This window comes from Aplysia californica, unplaced genomic scaffold (assembly GCF_000002075.1).
Source record: "Aplysia californica isolate F4 #8 unplaced genomic scaffold, AplCal3.0 scaffold00294, whole genome shotgun sequence".
NCBI classification, from domain to species: Eukaryota; Metazoa; Mollusca; class Gastropoda; order Aplysiida; family Aplysiidae; genus Aplysia; species Aplysia californica.
Window position 1 is genome coordinate 502,653 of NW_004797564.1, and position 17,500 is coordinate 520,152.

A 17,500-nucleotide genomic window follows, 5' to 3' on the forward strand; every position below is an offset into this window, starting at 1 on the left:
GAGAGAGAGAGAGAGAGAGAGAGAGAGAGAGAGAGAGAGAGAGAGAGAGAGGGAGAGAGAGAGAGGGGGGGGCTGTGCAGGGAGGAAGAAATTTACCTCTCTCATTGAACTTGGAACTGAACTTTAAAATTGAGTTTGCACTGATTGTGGCCATATTAGGCTTGTTGCAACGGGTTTAAAGCGAAATTAATTTCTCAGAGATATTTATTAATGGTCTAGATTAAGACACGAAAATTCTACACAGGAATTGTACGAATGTAGCAACAAACTCTGAGCAGTGGACCTTACTTCCGGCGTAATGTAAACAAACTGTCGTCAGGATTAGGTGAGAGGGCACCGGGCACTGGGAGGGTGGCTGGAGATGCAGACTTTGACATGAATGTAGTGGAGAATTAAGGTGGGCTAAGGCTAAGGCTTGGTGCACTCTTCATACCTGTACCGAAACCTTCTGTTTGCTTTGAGGCTCTTCATATATTGTTGTTGTGAAAGTTTGCGGCAATTGTTTACAATTACCAAGTTTCTAGTTTGCTCCTATTGTAGATTCTAATACACTACAGTAACGCTACACATCATTTTATCGAGGCCTTATTTTATTACTAGAATCTAGATCTAACCAGATTCAAGTAGATCTACATAGGCCTACTCATACCATACTCATACATTTAAATTGTTATATGCTTGGACTTGTCTAAAGAAGGAACCGTTATCATGCATGATGTGGCTTATGTCATAAGTGTAGTGAAAACCAGACAAGTTTGCTCAACAATGCACAGCGTACATCATACATGCACTCTCGACTTGCTTGACAGGCACAGGGCGTAGATTTCTAGATGCAACAGGCTTTTGTGTTCTTCTATATATTGATATATATATATATGCCTATTTTTCACATGGCATATTGATCTGCCGTTTCTAAAATTGGGCACTGCCAGTTACCTGCTGTCGGTATCATGTAGCCAAATATAATAGGCCTATCTTTACTGCATTATTTACCTAATTTGTGGCGTCGATGGCCTAGTGGTTAGCCTCTCGGACTCGCAACCGTAAGGTCGTTGGTTCGAATCCCGTCAGGGGCCCGATATGTTGTGTCCTTGGGAAAGGAAAGAAGAAGAAGAAGAAAAAAAAGAAGGAGGAGGAGGAGGAGGGAGGGAGGAAAAGAAAAAGAAGCAGGGGGACAAGGAGGAGGAGCAGGAGGAATTAGAGGAGTAGGAGAACAAGAACAAGATGAAGAAATAGAAGAAGGAGAAGAAGAAGAACCGAGTAGTAATACATGTTACAAATTCATGAGAACTTTTTCGTTTGTTACCCTACCTTGGGACTTGGGACAGAGGAAGAGAGAGAGAGAGAGTGTGGTGAGAGTGACTGGGAAGGTGTCGTGTTGTCGTGTCTTTTAACTTATAATACTTACATTATTCTTTTTTTTTTTTTCCAATAGGTTGTACTTTTTACTAATCAAGAAAATAACTTTCTATTTCCATTTTTATTTTGTCCAACAGAAAAATTGCGGAAAATGCCAGGGCGGACTGTGACAGAGGATCTGATGCAGGGCTGCATGGACAATATTCCATGTATGCCCTCATCAGCAATCCGTGTGTTTTTCAGTTCTACCTTCACAGGTAATATGTTTTACGCAAGCATTTTAGATGAAGAAATTTTGGTTCAAATCAATATTTGTGAGATATGCTGACAAAATTAGTTACTTCTCGCAATCCAAGAATGGAAATATCGGCCAAAAATTGACACTAGGGTCAGATTTACAGATTTTCAATTGACGCCACTTTCTTCAAGTTTACAGTGTCTTTTACTATACCATACTTACAAATTTTATTGTAGGCCTACAAACTTCACCTTTATCGCTTTTCCGTCACAAGGTTTATATAGTTAAAAACTCTTGCCATCAAAGGCAAAGGCATTTTGGGGAAAATCCAAAGAAACTATGTGCGGTAAACATTGCCGATCGGCGAGATGTGACGGCAAAGTGTTAAAGTTGATAAATCAATTTTCATACTGCTGAAATCCGAGAAATAATTCGCTTTGTCAGCACACCTCACATTTTACAGTCGAAACAGTCCAGGACGGTTATCCATTGTCGAGGAGAAAAGCAGCTGTCTCAGACAGAAGACCATCTTGGATGGTGACATAATATAATGTCAATAAAATGTTGTTTTTTTTTTAATTAGAGTAGAGGGCTTTACGACGCTCACAACTGCATAAGGTCATATGAGCGCCAAGGGGTGGGTGTCAACAGAGAAGTCTTTACAGAGAATCAGACTTAGACTGCTCACCTCTCTAGCTTCAACAGCACAAGGTCTGCTTCGACTATCAAGGCACCCCGGAAATAGCAGGTCACAAGAGAGTGACAAACATACAAAAAAAGTAGAGGATAATGACAATAGTAAAGATCTGGAAAGAAAAAGCAGCAGTTCCCTGTTGTAGATCAGGCACAGTTATGAGCGTGACATGAATCCGCCCATTTACACTTCTACTATGCTTGAACAAGAAAAGTCTCCCCTTTGGGAATGGCCTAAAGACACTACAGTCAGTGGCACTGCCTGAGGGGGGGCGGGGGGCAGTAAAATGTGTCATGACGTGGTGCAGTCAGGGGCTCATCAATTTTGGGCATAGGGGGTTATTGGTATCATCTTAAAGTCTATTCATTTGCCTTCCTTTTGGTTAAAAAAAAATATCCATCTATGATGAATAGAGGTCAAAATATTTGCGATTGAAGGAGATAAGGGTCGCCTGGTTTCAGAGATAAAATTAGCGAAAAATGGCAGCCAAAGATAGGTAAGTTCCATAGCCTGAAAGTCTTTGGAAACTGAAAATTTACATTTTATTCCTTTAATCAATGGTTTTCAGTAAAAATCCACACAAAAACGTGCTTTTTAATGGACGCTGCACAGTGGCGACCAACTATGGCATGCTTGCAAAATTTGTCTGTTTTGGTGTAATTTTGTGTATTTAGGCATAATGTATGTGCATGTATTTTACAATTTTTGTAGGCCTATGTATGTATTTGTAATTATAGATTTTTACATGTACCTATTATGTTTGCCATTGTAAACCTGATTGCCCTTCTGGGATCAATAAAGATGTAAGTTATTTATTTTATTTTCATTTGGTAAGATATGCTAACAGAGAACACCCAGCTGACCCAATATTTTCTACTTTATCCAGGAATATCATTTTGCCAGAATGTATGGATGGAAACACTTAAACCACTGTCCCTTCAACAGGTGTCGTTTAAATCTTTCCCCCACTAATGGGGGGTCCCACTTATCTTTTAAAAAACTTTTAGTGTGATGGGAATGTCTTCTCTCTCTCTCTTTCTCTCTCTCTCTCTCTCTCTCTAGCTCTTTCTCTCTCTCTCTCTCTCTCTCTCTCTCTCTCTCTCTCTCTCTCTCTCTCTCTCTCTCTCTTTCTCTCTCTCTCTCTCTCTCTCTTTCTCTCTCTCTCTCTCTCTCTCTCTCTCCCTCTCTCTCTCTCTCTCTCTTTGTCTCTCTCTCTCTCTCTCTCTCTCTCTCTCTCTCTCTCTCCCTCTCCCTCTCCCTCTCTCTCCCTCTCTGTCTCTCTCTCCCTCTCTCTCTCTCTCTTTGTCTCTCTCTCTACGTATGTACGTACATATGTATGTGTTTGGGAGTATGTATGCGTGCTTGCGTTCGTGCTTGCTTGCATTGGTGCAAGAGTGTGTGTGTGCTTGCGTGCCCAATAAATGTTAAATATCTGATGTCCTGCACCAATGTATGTAATTGCAGAGCTATACGTTAAAATGTGTGGATGTATGGGTGAATAGCCTTTCGAATCAATAAATCATTATGAAAAATCAAATCTCTCTCTCTCTCTTTCTCTCTCTCTCTCTCTCTTTCTCTCTCTCTCTCTCTCTCTCTCTCTCTCTCTCTCTCTCTCTCTCTCTCTCCCTCTCTCCCTTCCTCTCTCTCCTTTATGTCAATATGTTGGCAGAACATCTTTCTGGTGTGGCAAAAGATGTGTATCTGAGTAACATCATTTTGTGGGGTTCCTCCATTGAAATTACTTACTTGTGTCTAGAAGGGCATAAGTCTCATACAATGACAAATAAAAAAGCAGCATCATGTTTTTGACTGACCTCATATAAAATCAGTACACGTTGTTGCTCTGAGAGACGTTTACATAGTGCATCTGTCTAAGCAAAACACAACATGGTTATGGTGTACTGGAACTTGATGAAAGTAAATCTCGCTTTATACGATTTTTTGTGTTAACTGCAGAAAACCCACTCATTCAGCATTATAAGGAAGTGGGTGTTAGAAATATCCCCAGACAGAATAGAAGACGTACAGAGAAAAATAGATGCTTTTGAATCCCCACAAGAACCTAAAGATGATGTTTTGACCAAATCAGTCTTGATGACAGAACTAGATAGAGCCCCTCTCCTGCTCAAACCAAGACAAGCCCCAGGCCCAGATAAAATAAGCAATGACATGCTTATGCATATATATATAGAAAACTCTGCTAAGAAGAAAATTAACTAGTTTGAAACTCACTTACATGTCAATGTTTGTTTTGTTTCAGATATGACAGAGGAGCGCAATTTAGTGATGAGGACTGTTGTTCCTGAAATTAAATCTTTCTGTCAAGACAAAGACCTCACTTTTGAGGTCAGTTTATTTAACTCACTGTCTTTTGAATAATATGTAGAAATGAAACAATTTGAAAATGTCTTAATCTCCAAGAAGCTGCAAACCATTCATTAATTAGCTGAGTAGGCCTATCTACAGCCAGCTATGGGAAGTCTGAGTATGATTATTTATATAAATAATTATATAGTAGTTTGTTTTCACATGTATTGATTTCTGTTCTTGATTCTGAATTTTGCAAAATTGTGTATTGAGCTACAATGAACATGAAATACTAAGCCAAATATAATCAAACACTTGGATTTATATCATAATTGTAGGCTACCTAATACTTTTCATTTTACAACCCCCATACATTCTTAGGTGTTGAAATTACAATTTAGTTTTTCTATTGTCTGTTAAACAATGTTTGTTTTGTTTTTTAACTGTAGGCCTAGTTTCTAGAAACAATTAATACTTCTGTCTACTCCAATTTTTAATTCTTTTCTTCCAGGTTGTGGACATGCGGTGGGGTGTGAGAGAAGATGCGTATGCTGATCACCAGACCTGTGACCTCTGTATCGCAGAAATTGAAAAAAGCGAGCGCGCATCTTTAGGCCCAAACTTTGTGGTACATATGAATTTTTCTCTCCAAAATAAAATATTGTGGCTTTTTTTTTTTGTCTTTTGTGCATGAATTGAGTTTGCAAGCAACTCCATTTTAGATCATTTTTTTAAAAAATGTTTGACTTTTTCTTAATATTGCCCAACGTTAGGAAAAAAAATGCTGATTTCTTTGATTTCAATATTTTGACGAGCGTTTGATTTCACCACGATCTTCAAATATATGTTAATTACATTCCCCTCTATCTTGCTACTGATATTCTTCAACAACAATATTTCTTTGTGTTCACGCAGGTGTTTGTCGGTGACAAGTATGGATCAAGACCACTGCCAAGTGCAATACCTGTCACAGAGTTCAGACTTTTCCGGAGGATTGCTTCGTGGATGGACATCAAATTTGAGACTGTTGAGAAATGGTATCTCCTAGATACGAACTCAGTACCACCTGTGTATCAAATTCAACCCATCACGACTTTACTGCCATACTTCAATAACATGAATCCTGTCAACAAAACAAAGAGGCTTGTGGTAAGCTGTTTTTCTTTCTCTGTCTGAACTGAAGTTTTCTTCCATTTTTAACTCTTTGCCCCCCCTCATCTCACCGATTGACGATGTTTACCGCTCAGTTTCTTTCGAATTTCCCCAAAATATGATGGCAAAGTGTTTAAAAAAATATGTAACTGAAACAAACACATTTAAAAATCCATGAAAAGTGATAATTAGAGGAATTTAGAGTTTTTTTCAAGTAATGTGCAGGAAATTCCTGAAGTGACTGTTCATTTCTGGAAGTTGTTTTTTCATCAAACACTTGGAGTGTAGAACATTGAGGCTACTACTATGTGTGGGTAGTTTCAATTAAAAATGGCGCTCAAAGATCCTTCCCAAGTTTGTAGCAGAGAGGGGTGTGTCTGAATATAGATAGACGATGTGAACAACGAATTGATGGAGACGCCATAAAATCACATGTTTTGTGTGTATGTGTGTGTGGGGGGGGGAGGGGGGTTATTATTTTACCCCTTTTTCCGATTTTGGTGTCAGTAGTTGTAAGTTATATAAAAATATGTCAACATGGTACAAGTGTTATGCTTTAAGAAAAACAAAACATGAAAAAAGGGGATGTTATGATGATGGTGAGATCAAATACCTCATGTTTGTATGAAAAGTGCATGTGAATCAGCATGCTAACTTAAGTACAATTATTTTTCATATATTTTAAATGGCTATCTCATGCTCTTTTGATACAATGCCTTATTTTCAATTATCTTGCCTTTGATTTCTTATTGCTTTTGTTTCTTGGTAAAGTTGTGATACTGCGTTCCTATTTACAGAAGTCCAAGGGGGGGGGGGGCTCTCGTGGCCTAGAGGTTATGGTGTTCACCTCTCATCCAATAGGTCCCGGATTCAATTCCGGATAGTGACAGAAAATTTTCTTCTCTTAAATTTTCTCCTTTCACCTCCTTTCCTGCTCTGTAATATTGTTCTGTCGTCTACTTTCATCTCCACTTTCTGCCCCCACCCCGTCACCTCCTCAGCCCCCACATCTGGGCTCCTGACTCTTTCTGCAGCCTTTCTGCTACTTCTTCTTGGCTCCTTCTTACTGCTGTCTTTCAGCCACACCCCTGTTCTTATGGTTGGTAAGATCTATCACCTTGCCTTCTCGAATAAGGGCGAAAAATTTAAAGATCCGTTGGTGGTCCAAAAATCGATAAGAGTAGGCTTCGGCTGCCATGTGGGCAAAATTCAAAATTTGCTTCCAACTGAAAATGCTTTATGTGTCCTGCGTGCTCATATGACCTTATGCTGCTGCGAGCGCGGTAAAACGTTTACCGAAAAAAATATATTATACATAAAAAATTCAAGTCTTTTCAAAGATGCGGTTTCAAACTCCAGACATTTGAGTATGAAGGTCAGCATCCATCTCCTAATGGGTTTTATTGAAAAGGACAAATTGAAGAACAAATTTTTCAGTGCTTTATAGATTGAGATCAACTGTCAACATAATAAGTATCATCTATAATGGGGTGCTGAAAATTTGATACTTCAATTTGAAGAGATTAACTTTTACAATTCACTCCTTTCCACTTGAAGAGGTGTAACTCTCATGAAACTGAAAATGAATTTCACTTTATTTCCTATTGTCCGTATTTTGTCCATCAAAGGAAATTGTTAATTCTCACCAACCTGACTTGGCCCAGTGACAGAAATATGCAATGTTTGACCCATGATAAGAAACATGTGCACAACCTGTACTTTTTCATTATATGGAAACTTTATTTATCAGATGAGTGTTTTATACGATGTGATATGGGACAATGGCCTTAGACACTGAATGAACTTACTTACTTCCCCTTTCCATTTTGTTTGTTTCAGCATGTTCAAAACTGGGAGAGTGATGAACGAAATATGAAAAATGTGTTCCGAAAAGTGTCAGTCATTGCCCTGGATCAGAAGAAAATCACAAGGGCAGCTTGTGAAAAGTACTTCATATCAGGTAATAATTCATTAATCCAGTGCCAGATCTGCGACAGACACAGACGATCATGGTTCTCCATTCATTCCTTTGCTCAGATGCTCTTAAGAAAGCTACATTTCCCTGATCTTTCCTCATTACCCATTTGTTTAGGTTCCTAAAGTAAGTTGCCCTTGGCCTACCCCTGCCTCTTTTGCCTTCAGTTTTGCCAGTGAGAGCTTGATGTTCAAGACCTTTATGTATATTCAGGTGTCCCAAAAACTGCATTTTGTCGTTTCCTGATTGTTTTTAACAGAGAGTGTCCCTCGTGGGCTTCGTCAAGCACTACCTCATTTGATTTCTTTTCGTTCCACGATATTCCCAGCAATCTTCTAAGAAAGCACATTTCTGTTGCTTCTATTTTATTTCCACTGTCTTTAGTGATTGTCCAGCATTCACAGCCATATATAGAAGAGTTGACCTTACATAGCGTTTCAAAACTTTCATTTTGATAGTCATTGAGATACATGTTTCTATTTTTCAGGTAATAATAATAAATAGCATTTGTATAATGCATATCCCCACTCGACAGCAAGTTATATGCACTTCGCACTATACTATTATCCCAGCAGGCCACAGAACACTCAGAAACTTTCTCAGCTTTGCAGGAAGCATTCAGTGCAAGCAATTGATTAAGTGCTCAAACACTAACAATCTGACAAGATCTTTCACCGTCTTTGAGGTACCTCATTTACTTTTTCAAAAGGTGGTGTTCATGTAATTATTGTGACTTCGAAATGTTTTCTGTGATAGTTTGATCCGATAAATGACCGGCGAGATAATATTTTAAGGCTCCGGCTATTCGGACTCAAGTCTGAATAGCCTCACATGGCTATTCGAACTCATACTCCAATGCTTCAAACTCTAGTCTAAAACATTACTCTTAACTTAAGCTACATTTTTGTCTTTGGGCCACTTAGCACCTTACGCACTGCTATACATAGTGGAAGTCTGATGTACTAATTTCTTCAATTGTTTGTGTGTGTTCAGTGACAGAGTGCGAGGTGGATAAAGGGATCTACACGTACTCAAAACTGAAAGACCGTACCCTCTGCTTTGAAAGGACGCTGACCAGTATCAACATAGAAGATTCTATAGCCAGTGAGTGGTTCTCCTTTCCTCTCTTCTTATATGTATACATATTTGTGTCACGACATGGTGGAATCAGGCGCTTGTCTATTTTGGAGCATTTTGGGATTATTTGTATCATCTTAAAACCTCTTCATTTGCCTTCCTTTTAGTGAAAAAAAATCCATTTATGTTGAATAGAAGTCGAAATATTTGCGATTGAAGGAGGTCATTGTAGCCTGGTTTCAGAGGTCAAAGTAGGGAGAAAAAGGCCACAAAATTTAGTAAACTCCATAGTCTGAGAGTCCTTGGAAACTGAAAATTTACTTTTTTTTGTGCCTTTAATCAATGTTTTTCAGTAAAATCCACATAAAAATGTGTTTTAAATAGACGTAAAAGGGGTTGGGCCAAAAAAAAAAAAAGAAGAAAATTAGAAAAAATTGCCCATTGGCCAAAAAAGTCAGATTTCTTTGATTTCCTTATTTTGGAAGCGCCTAATTTCACCACAATGCCTCACATTTACTTAACTTCTCATGACACTGATAGCTAGCTTGTTAGATTATAGTTGCTAAGTAATCTTGAGTTTCAGTTGCAGCTTAGTGTCTTGGAGTACAACACTCCTGCATGTGGTTGAATGATGCATATATGATATGATGTGCCCATTTTGTCAGCGTTACTTTTCTTTTCATATATTGAGTTTTAATGAGAGTAATATGTAATTCAATTTTTATTACATATACCTGCATGTGTTTTTACGGCCCTGTACAGCCAAGAAAAATTTCCCTCTTGGACAATAAAATAATATTTTGTCTTAATCTTATTTTGTCTGAACACACTGTACTACTTTACAATTTTACATAGATTTCATGCTATCTCTTACAATAAATTACATGTCTATTTTTCCAAAAATAACACTGCAGGTACCACACGAGATTAAAATCACGATAATACTAACGACTTTGGACCTTTACACTCATGAGAGCAAAAGCTAGATCTAACATCTAAGCCAAAGTAAAATATGTACAAAAATATGATCGGCCTTATACTCTTCTACCACTACCATATCTGTATTTCAGAGCGTTTTATCGACTTGTCTCCGGACGGTGAAATTGACCCTGAAGCACGGGACCTGAGGGAAAAAATGAAATCTGAAAAACTTCGCGACTGCTTGCCAGAGTCCCAGCGGGTTCAAGACACCGTTTGCTGGTCAGACAAGGGCATTGACCCGGAGAATCCCGAACACGCCCATTACTTGGAGACTTTTTGTGAGACTTTCAAGAAACTGTTGCTGGAACAGATCAAACTGGCAATAAGGGAAACGGCTGAGGACAAGATCGAGAACGCTCTTTCTGCCGAAGTCGTGCGTCACATGATGCACTGCAAGCTCCGGAGTCAGTGTTTCTTTGGTCAAGGAGAGGTCATCAACCAGACGTATAAAATGCTTCATAAGATATTCAGAATTAAAGGCATGGGCCAAGAGGAGGAGGAAGAGGATCAAGAAAAAGAAGAAAATCCTGTGGAGAAAAGTGATGAAAAGGAGGAAAGTATGGATGAGAATGCCAATGAAGAGGATAACAAAAACGATGAGGATGTTGTTAATGAAAGCAATGAGGAACAAAATAATCTCAGTGTAAGGAGCAATAATGTTGAAGAAGACGTCAGAGATGATGATGAGAGTAAACTGAAGGAAGATGAGAATGATACAGATGCTGACAAGGATATTCAAGACAAAGAGCAAGATGAAGATGATGATGAACAGAAACCTGAGCAAACTGAACACGAAAAAAAGGTACAAGAAATAATTGCTTCTGTCACAGCTCATTACGAACGGTTGGGTGAGCGGGCTCCTACTTTCAGCATCGGTGACCTTGCTGATGACACAGCGTCGGACCCGACCAGAGACATGAAACAAGAACTCATAACGTTCGACATGACCAAGAGGTACCGACGTCCTGTTGTCGTGACCGGCGAAGACGGCTGCGGTAAGACAACTATCGTGGCCACAATGGCAAGACTGCTGAAAACCTGGCACCCACCAGCAGTTCTCCTGATTCGTTTTCTTGGTTCAACAGCTCGTTCAGATAACGTCCGGAGCCTTCTCATCAACCTCATAGAAAACATCTGGTCAGCCTACAACATGATCAGACCTACAGACATAGACTTTGCTGAGGACGTTATTTATCTGGGTCAGTACTTGCAGGCGCTCATGTGGAAAGTGAGCTGCGAGTCGAAACCTCTGTACATACTTTTGGACTCTTTAGACTTTCTACAACCAGGAGAACAAGCTCATGGGCTGGCCTGGCTACCAACAACGCTGCCTTTACATTGTGGTGTTCTCGTGACTGTGGCAAAGACGAGCCAGGGCTGCCTGAAGAGCGCCAGGAGGATTTTGCCGTTTGAGGCTCTCTTTATTGAGATCCCACCCTTGAGTGAAGAGGCCGCCGACAAAGTGGTCAGTGCCACTTTAAACAGGAACAGCCGAGAACTGGCAAGACCACAGAGGAACTTTCTCTTGGGTGAGTGTGGCTTTTAATCATAATAATAATTAGAAGAAGAAGAAGAAGAAGAAGAAGAAGAAGAAGAAGAAGAAGAAGAAGAAGAAAAAGAAGAGGAAGAAGAAGAAGAAGAAGAATGATAATAATGATAATAATATATAATTATAGCTTTTGTATACTGTATTTCCCCGCTCAACAGCAAGCTCTATGCACTTTACACACTATATTATTACCCCATAAGACCACAGGTCACTCAGAAACATTCTCAGCTTTCTTGGAAGCTTACAGTGCAAGTGGCTGATTAAGCGCTCAAACACTATAAAAATGGCAAGATCTTTCACTGTCTATAGCTGGGTATCCATTCCCACCTGAGTGAAGTGAGGGAAATACGTGTAAAGTGCCTTTCCCAATGACACAACGTCGGGTCCCTGATGGGATTCAAACCCACGACCATACAGTTGCGAGTCTGAGAGCTTAACCACTAAGCCACCGACGGTTTTTAGTTTGGGTCCCCCTTTTTTTTACACAGCATCTTTTGTACTGTCTTATTTATGTGAATTAACTATCCAGTCCAACCTTCTCTAATGGCCAACTGTCCAAAACAATCACCTCTATGAACGACCACTTACCATTTCTCCTCTTGTGATTTTTTGTTTATGATAATGACACTACCCCACTCTCTTAAGGGAAGACCCGTGTCGGCGATCCCAGACAATATCGATAAAATTGTTCAAACTATCCAACTTTTGTTTTTTGCGGAAAAACATCATTTGACATCTGTTCTATCTGGTCACAATGAAGAAACTGTTGAGAATACACCCTAAATGACCTAAAAGGGCGTTTGAAAAGTGCAAACTGCACAAAAAATCCTGTAAAAAATCCCTGTTTTTCTGTTTTTCTCAAAATCTACTTTTTGACACAGGTGACCTTTTGGTACAAGGAATTTTAAAAAACTACTGAATCTAGAAGCTCAAATTTGGTGTACATGTGCTTTAAGATCTATTCTGGGAATCTATGTGAGGGAATTGGGAAACATTGGTAACTTGTGGAAATATTCAATTTTTTTGTAATATGTACCCCAAAATTTCGTCAAATGACTCTCAGGGGTCCATTGACTTTGGGCTCACTTTTTTATTTTTAAAGATAGGTCAAAATCCTCACATGGATCCCCAGTCCATATAGGCTTGTACTTGTGAGCCAACTTTCAGGCTGATGTTTCAATATTTACTATGAAATTCATTTGGACTGAGAAACTGGTTTGAAAATCCAAGATGACCGCCACAGAAAAAATCAACAAATTCACCCATAGTACGTCCTATTTACCTATGAAGTTTTTGCACAATTACACGAAAGCGAATAAAAGTCATTTGTTTAGAAAATTTTTCCGGGAGTGAACGTCTCCCCTTAAACAACCACTCTTGTCCTCAACATTGACTGGCTGTCTTGGACAATTTCCACGGCTGTATCATGAAATAAAAATTTGGCTCCAGTATCTGTCTATTTAGCGGGCAGAGTATTTGCCTTGCATGTAAAACACTGCAGTTTGGTAAACACATGGAGGAAAATATGGAGTTATATAATATAAATAATAATATATACATGATATCCTTCACCCTGCTGAGATTTATGTCAGGCATCCCTGGTTAGTCTAGAACTAGTAAGGCAGGTATGAAGCAGCCAGACTCTAAATTGGTCGCTTTTAGGGACAAGCTGGCTAACCCAGATTTTGGGGATTTCCAGAAATCTTGACCTGCTCCAAAAGTGGGCATAGCCCTACCTATAGGAGAAGTTTGGGTTCATTGGTGTGCATATTTGTTTGGTTATAGAGAGAACTCCCTTAGTCTTTTAAAGAGACAGAATAAGGGGCAAAAACTTTACCTTCGATTTTCTCAAAACAGCATTTCTCGGGATAGCCCCCTTTTGTGCTTACAAGCGACCAGTTATCTAAAGTCGTGCATGTGCAGGGCCGCGTTAACTAAGTGCGGAGCCCAAGGCTGTGCATGAGCCGCGGGGCCGGGGCCCCTCGATGACGTTGATGCTACTACTACCGCATTGTAACCCCGTACTGATGGAAAGCTATACTGTAAAACGTGATTAGATGTAGGCCTACCGGTATCCACCAATAATGTGGATTAAGACGACGACAAGCACATTTATAGATCTATTTCTGTTACAAAGTAAGAGGCAGCCGAAACATAGATTATCAGCAGCAGCCACAACAACAGCAACGGCGGTAGCATCAACATCCTTCTCATCAACATCCTTCTCATCAACATCCTTCTCATCAACATCCTTCTCATCAACAACAACAACTACTGTAAAACCAACAGCAAATACAAACAACAAACAACAAACAACAACAACAACAACAATTCAACAAGAGGACAATTTTGTTGTTGTTGAAAAACATTTTTGAAAAGTCGTGTTTGCAGGCGTGGGGCCCCCTGAGCCCTAGGCTACAGCCTCAACAGCCTTACGGGTAACACGGCCCTGTGCATGTGTAAATATTTTACAGCAACACCAGTTTAGTGCTGAAATTGCTTAAAAGCACTTTGAAGTAGAATTGTGATCCCCTTCCCCCTCCCAAATACCTTTTGCCCTTCTATTTTCTGTCCTGGAACTATTTTGTTTTTTTTTAACTGATGAGACTTTGTTTGTGAAATTTAATGTGAACTTTGACCTCTGGCATGATAATTCTCATTGTTTTAACAGCTTCCCGTGGATGTTCATTCTGGTATGCATTTTATATTCCTGCTAAAGGCCTGTCGCACACCATTCTTTATGGCAGCAGTTGTAGGAAAAGCCGGACATTTCTCCACAATAACTCCAGTCTCTGTTACTTTTGGGACGTTCAAATAATATAATCTTATGCCTGGAAAGGTGGAAGGGGGGGAGGGTCATGGAGGGAGGGGGTCTTTGGCTCCTGTCAGAAAAGTGTAAGACGGGGCGGGGGGGGGGGGGGAGGGGTCTTGGACTAATGTAACATTACTAAACGCTCTTTTTCGGTCCACTGTAATTCGTTTTTTGTAATAAGGTGCCTTTGACATTGGCATGAGTCTCAATTTTTTCCGTATTAGTAAGAGCGAGTGAATGCAATATTTTGCTTGAATGATTTACTCTATTATTTTGTTGCGAATGTAGAATTGCATATTTTATCATGTGCATGAATGTGTGTATGCATGGTTTTCATGAATATTATAAGAATAAGGATTGTAACATGGATTTTGCGCTATATGAAGGTCATATTATTATTATCATAATGAATGTAATATTATGGGATTTTTTTTTGGGGGGGGGGTAAGAGGCAAACGTAAGAAAAGTGTAAGAAAGGGGGGGGGGGGTCCCAGAAAAGGTGTCAGATTATATTTGAACAGTCCCTTACGGAAATGCATTTAGAACATCAGTGCCTTTAAAGTAGTCCACAAGATATTACATAGTTTCACATTGCATTGTAGTTGTAGTTACATGTTCTCTGTTTTCATGTTTTGGGACTACAAAAATGTTGATAATAGTTTCAGGATGCATGCTTTGAGACTACAAAAATGTTGATAATAGTTTCAGGATCCATGCTTTGAGGCTACAAAAATTAATGTTAATAATAGTTTCACACTGCTTGCTTTGAGACTATAAGAATGTTGATAATACAGTGTAGTTTCAAGATGCATGTGTTTTTACTTGTTCTCTGTTTTCATGCTTTGAAAGAACAACATTTAGAAGCTCACAACTTAAAGTTCTATAGCTTACCTTTAGTATTAAACTCTGCTGCAGACAACGCTTGTACATTTATTGTTTACGTTTACTGAATTAGTTTCTCTTACTTTTATGAGAATGTTCCAATCTCTTTTTTTCAAAGTTTATCTCCTGCTTTTAGAACTGTGAATTTTCTATGTGCTAATTTAGTGTAGCAGCTAATATGTATAAATATGTAGGCCCTAACATCCTAAAGCAAGCAGGTCCACCTGTATTAGTCTCCTAAAATTAAAACCTTTTTATAGACAGCATCCGCTTTTGTCACTTTTAGGAGGCTAACAAGTGGGTGGTTGGCGGGTGCTCTGGTGTGGTTTGCTTCTTCTTTCTTATCAAACATCTGATTCTATCATCTTTATCTTCCTTCCTTCTTTTTTTGTGTTTGTTACTCTCTTGTAACACCTCTAATCTTCGGCACTTATATAATTATTGTGCTACAAGTGCCGTAAAACTCTTACTAAAACTTAAAGAGGCTAACATTTTGTTACTGCCTGCCCACTACCCACATGTATTTCTAAGTTTGGCATGAAAATAATAGACTACCTGTTACTACCCGGTCGATCCTCATCACCCACCAAAATTACCAAATTGTCCACTTCTGGGTGATCTGACCCAGGTTAATATCCCCCCCCCCCCCAAACTTCACCAGGGCAGTTCTGCTGACTGAAGTTGTCTTCAGGCCCAAAGGAGGGGGGGGGGGATATTAACAAGTTCTTATCATGCACAGTAGAATTGTAAATGGGCTGATTTACCTATGTCATGCTCATACTGTGACGGAACAACATAGGGGGAACTGCTGCTTTTTCTTTCCTCATCCTTACTAGATCTATCGTCATTTTTCTTCAACCTCTTTTGTGTGTTTGTTATTATTTTATTATTATTATTATTATTATTATTATTATTATTATTATTATTATTATTATTATTATTATTATTATTATCATTACTATTTTTTAAAAATTATATTATTATTATTATTATTAAAATATGTAATTGAATCGCTTGCTCTTTCCGGATCCTTTCGATTTCCTTGTAGTAATGCTCTTTGAACCTGGGGAAGAGTCACACAAATTGATGTACAGAAAAGTTTGAAGATATGGAATAACATCAAGAGACTAGCCCAGGATTGAGAAAAGTGGAAAGTGTTTGTCCGTGGCCTATACCATGGTGCAGGGTGAAAAAGGCTGTCCCCATGGTTTTATGCAAAAAATATTCTGAAATTATGCAAACTGAGCCCAAAAATGTGAACATATGCGATTCTTTTAATTTTAACAAAGAATGATAAAGGAGAATAATCAGAAATTAAGCAAAAAATGATCAAGTTTTGCTAAATTATGCGGGGTGCATAAAACCACAGGGACTGAAAAGTAATGATGAGGATGAATTCTGTTTGACTTTCTATTTTCTATTCCTGTTTGGCAGAGAAATACCGAGAGTGGCCGAACCCCTTGTACCTGAAGCTGATCACCGACCTGTCGATGTCGTGGCGGTCCCACCAGCAGGTGAAGGATCTCATCCTGGGCTCCAACACAGAGCACGCCGTGATTCACTTGTTCATGTTGACCGAGAGGAACCACGGCATCGTCCTCGTGTCCAAGGCCTTTGGTGGGTCTGAGTTGTTGTTGTTGTTTTTTTTGGGGGGGGGTTGTTTGTTTTGTCTTGGAAGGGGGGGGGGGGTTGTAGAATAGGTAGGTGTGGTTGTGGGGTTGTTTTCTTTTGTAGAATTGGTGAGTCTGGTTTGTGGAATTTTTTTAAAAAGTGGAATTGATGAGCCTTTTTGGGAGGGAGGGGGGGGGTGTTAGTGGAATTGGTGAGTCTGGTTTTGGTGTTTTTTTGTGGAATTAGTGAGTCTGTTTGTTGTTGTTGTTTTTTTTGTTTTGTTTTTTTTTGGGGGGGGGGCGGTTGGTGTGGAATTGGTGAGTCGGTTGTTCTTGTTGTTGTTGTTTTGTTGTTGTTTTTTCAGCTGTGTAGGCGTAGCGTACTGGCTTTTTTTGCTCTATGTAACGATAGTTGCAGGCTTTCTACTTTGTAGAGTGTATTCATGGGTGGTTGGTGGGTGCTCTGCATTGGTTTGCTCCTTCTTTCTTATCAATCATTTGTCATCTTTATCTTCTCTCTTCATCCTTTTCTTTAAATTGTATGTTCCATTTTCATAACACCTCTAATCTTCGGCACTTATATGACCCTATTGTGTTACAAGCTCATAAAACTCTTAGTCGAAGCAGACTGTGTGCTGTTGAGGCTAGAGAGGGGAGCAGACTAAGCCTGATTCCCCGTTTGCACTTCTCTGTTGACATCTACCCCTTGGCGCTCATATGACCTTATGCAGTTGCGAGTACCGTAAAACTTTACTAAAACTAAAAACTAAAACTTACTAAAACAAACAAATTAACAAGCATTGTGGTTCCCATTACTCTTTTTTGTAAATGCCAATGTAAATAAGAGTCTTTACCATATTTACA

At 39.2% G+C, this 17,500-nt stretch overlaps 1 protein-coding gene across 1 annotated transcript in view; it reads left to right on the top strand.

The window, feature by feature from the left end:
* The first annotated feature begins 313 nt into the window (after positions 1 to 313).
* The window catches only part of LOC101864694, a 41,016-nt gene continuing 23,829 nt past the window's right edge, over positions 314 to 17,500 (top strand). Inside the window, exons 1-9 of the mRNA XM_005101691.2 lie at positions 314 to 397; positions 1,497 to 1,616; positions 4,552 to 4,637; positions 5,110 to 5,226; positions 5,514 to 5,747; positions 7,590 to 7,710; positions 8,719 to 8,829; positions 9,873 to 11,312; positions 16,461 to 16,643. Coding sequence (XP_005101748.1) covers positions 1,511 to 1,616; positions 4,552 to 4,637; positions 5,110 to 5,226; positions 5,514 to 5,747; positions 7,590 to 7,710; positions 8,719 to 8,829; positions 9,873 to 11,312; positions 16,461 to 16,643 — 2,398 coding nt within the window. The 5' untranslated portion in view covers positions 314 to 397; positions 1,497 to 1,510. The remainder of the gene's footprint in view (positions 398 to 1,496; positions 1,617 to 4,551; positions 4,638 to 5,109; positions 5,227 to 5,513; positions 5,748 to 7,589; positions 7,711 to 8,718; positions 8,830 to 9,872; positions 11,313 to 16,460; positions 16,644 to 17,500) is intronic.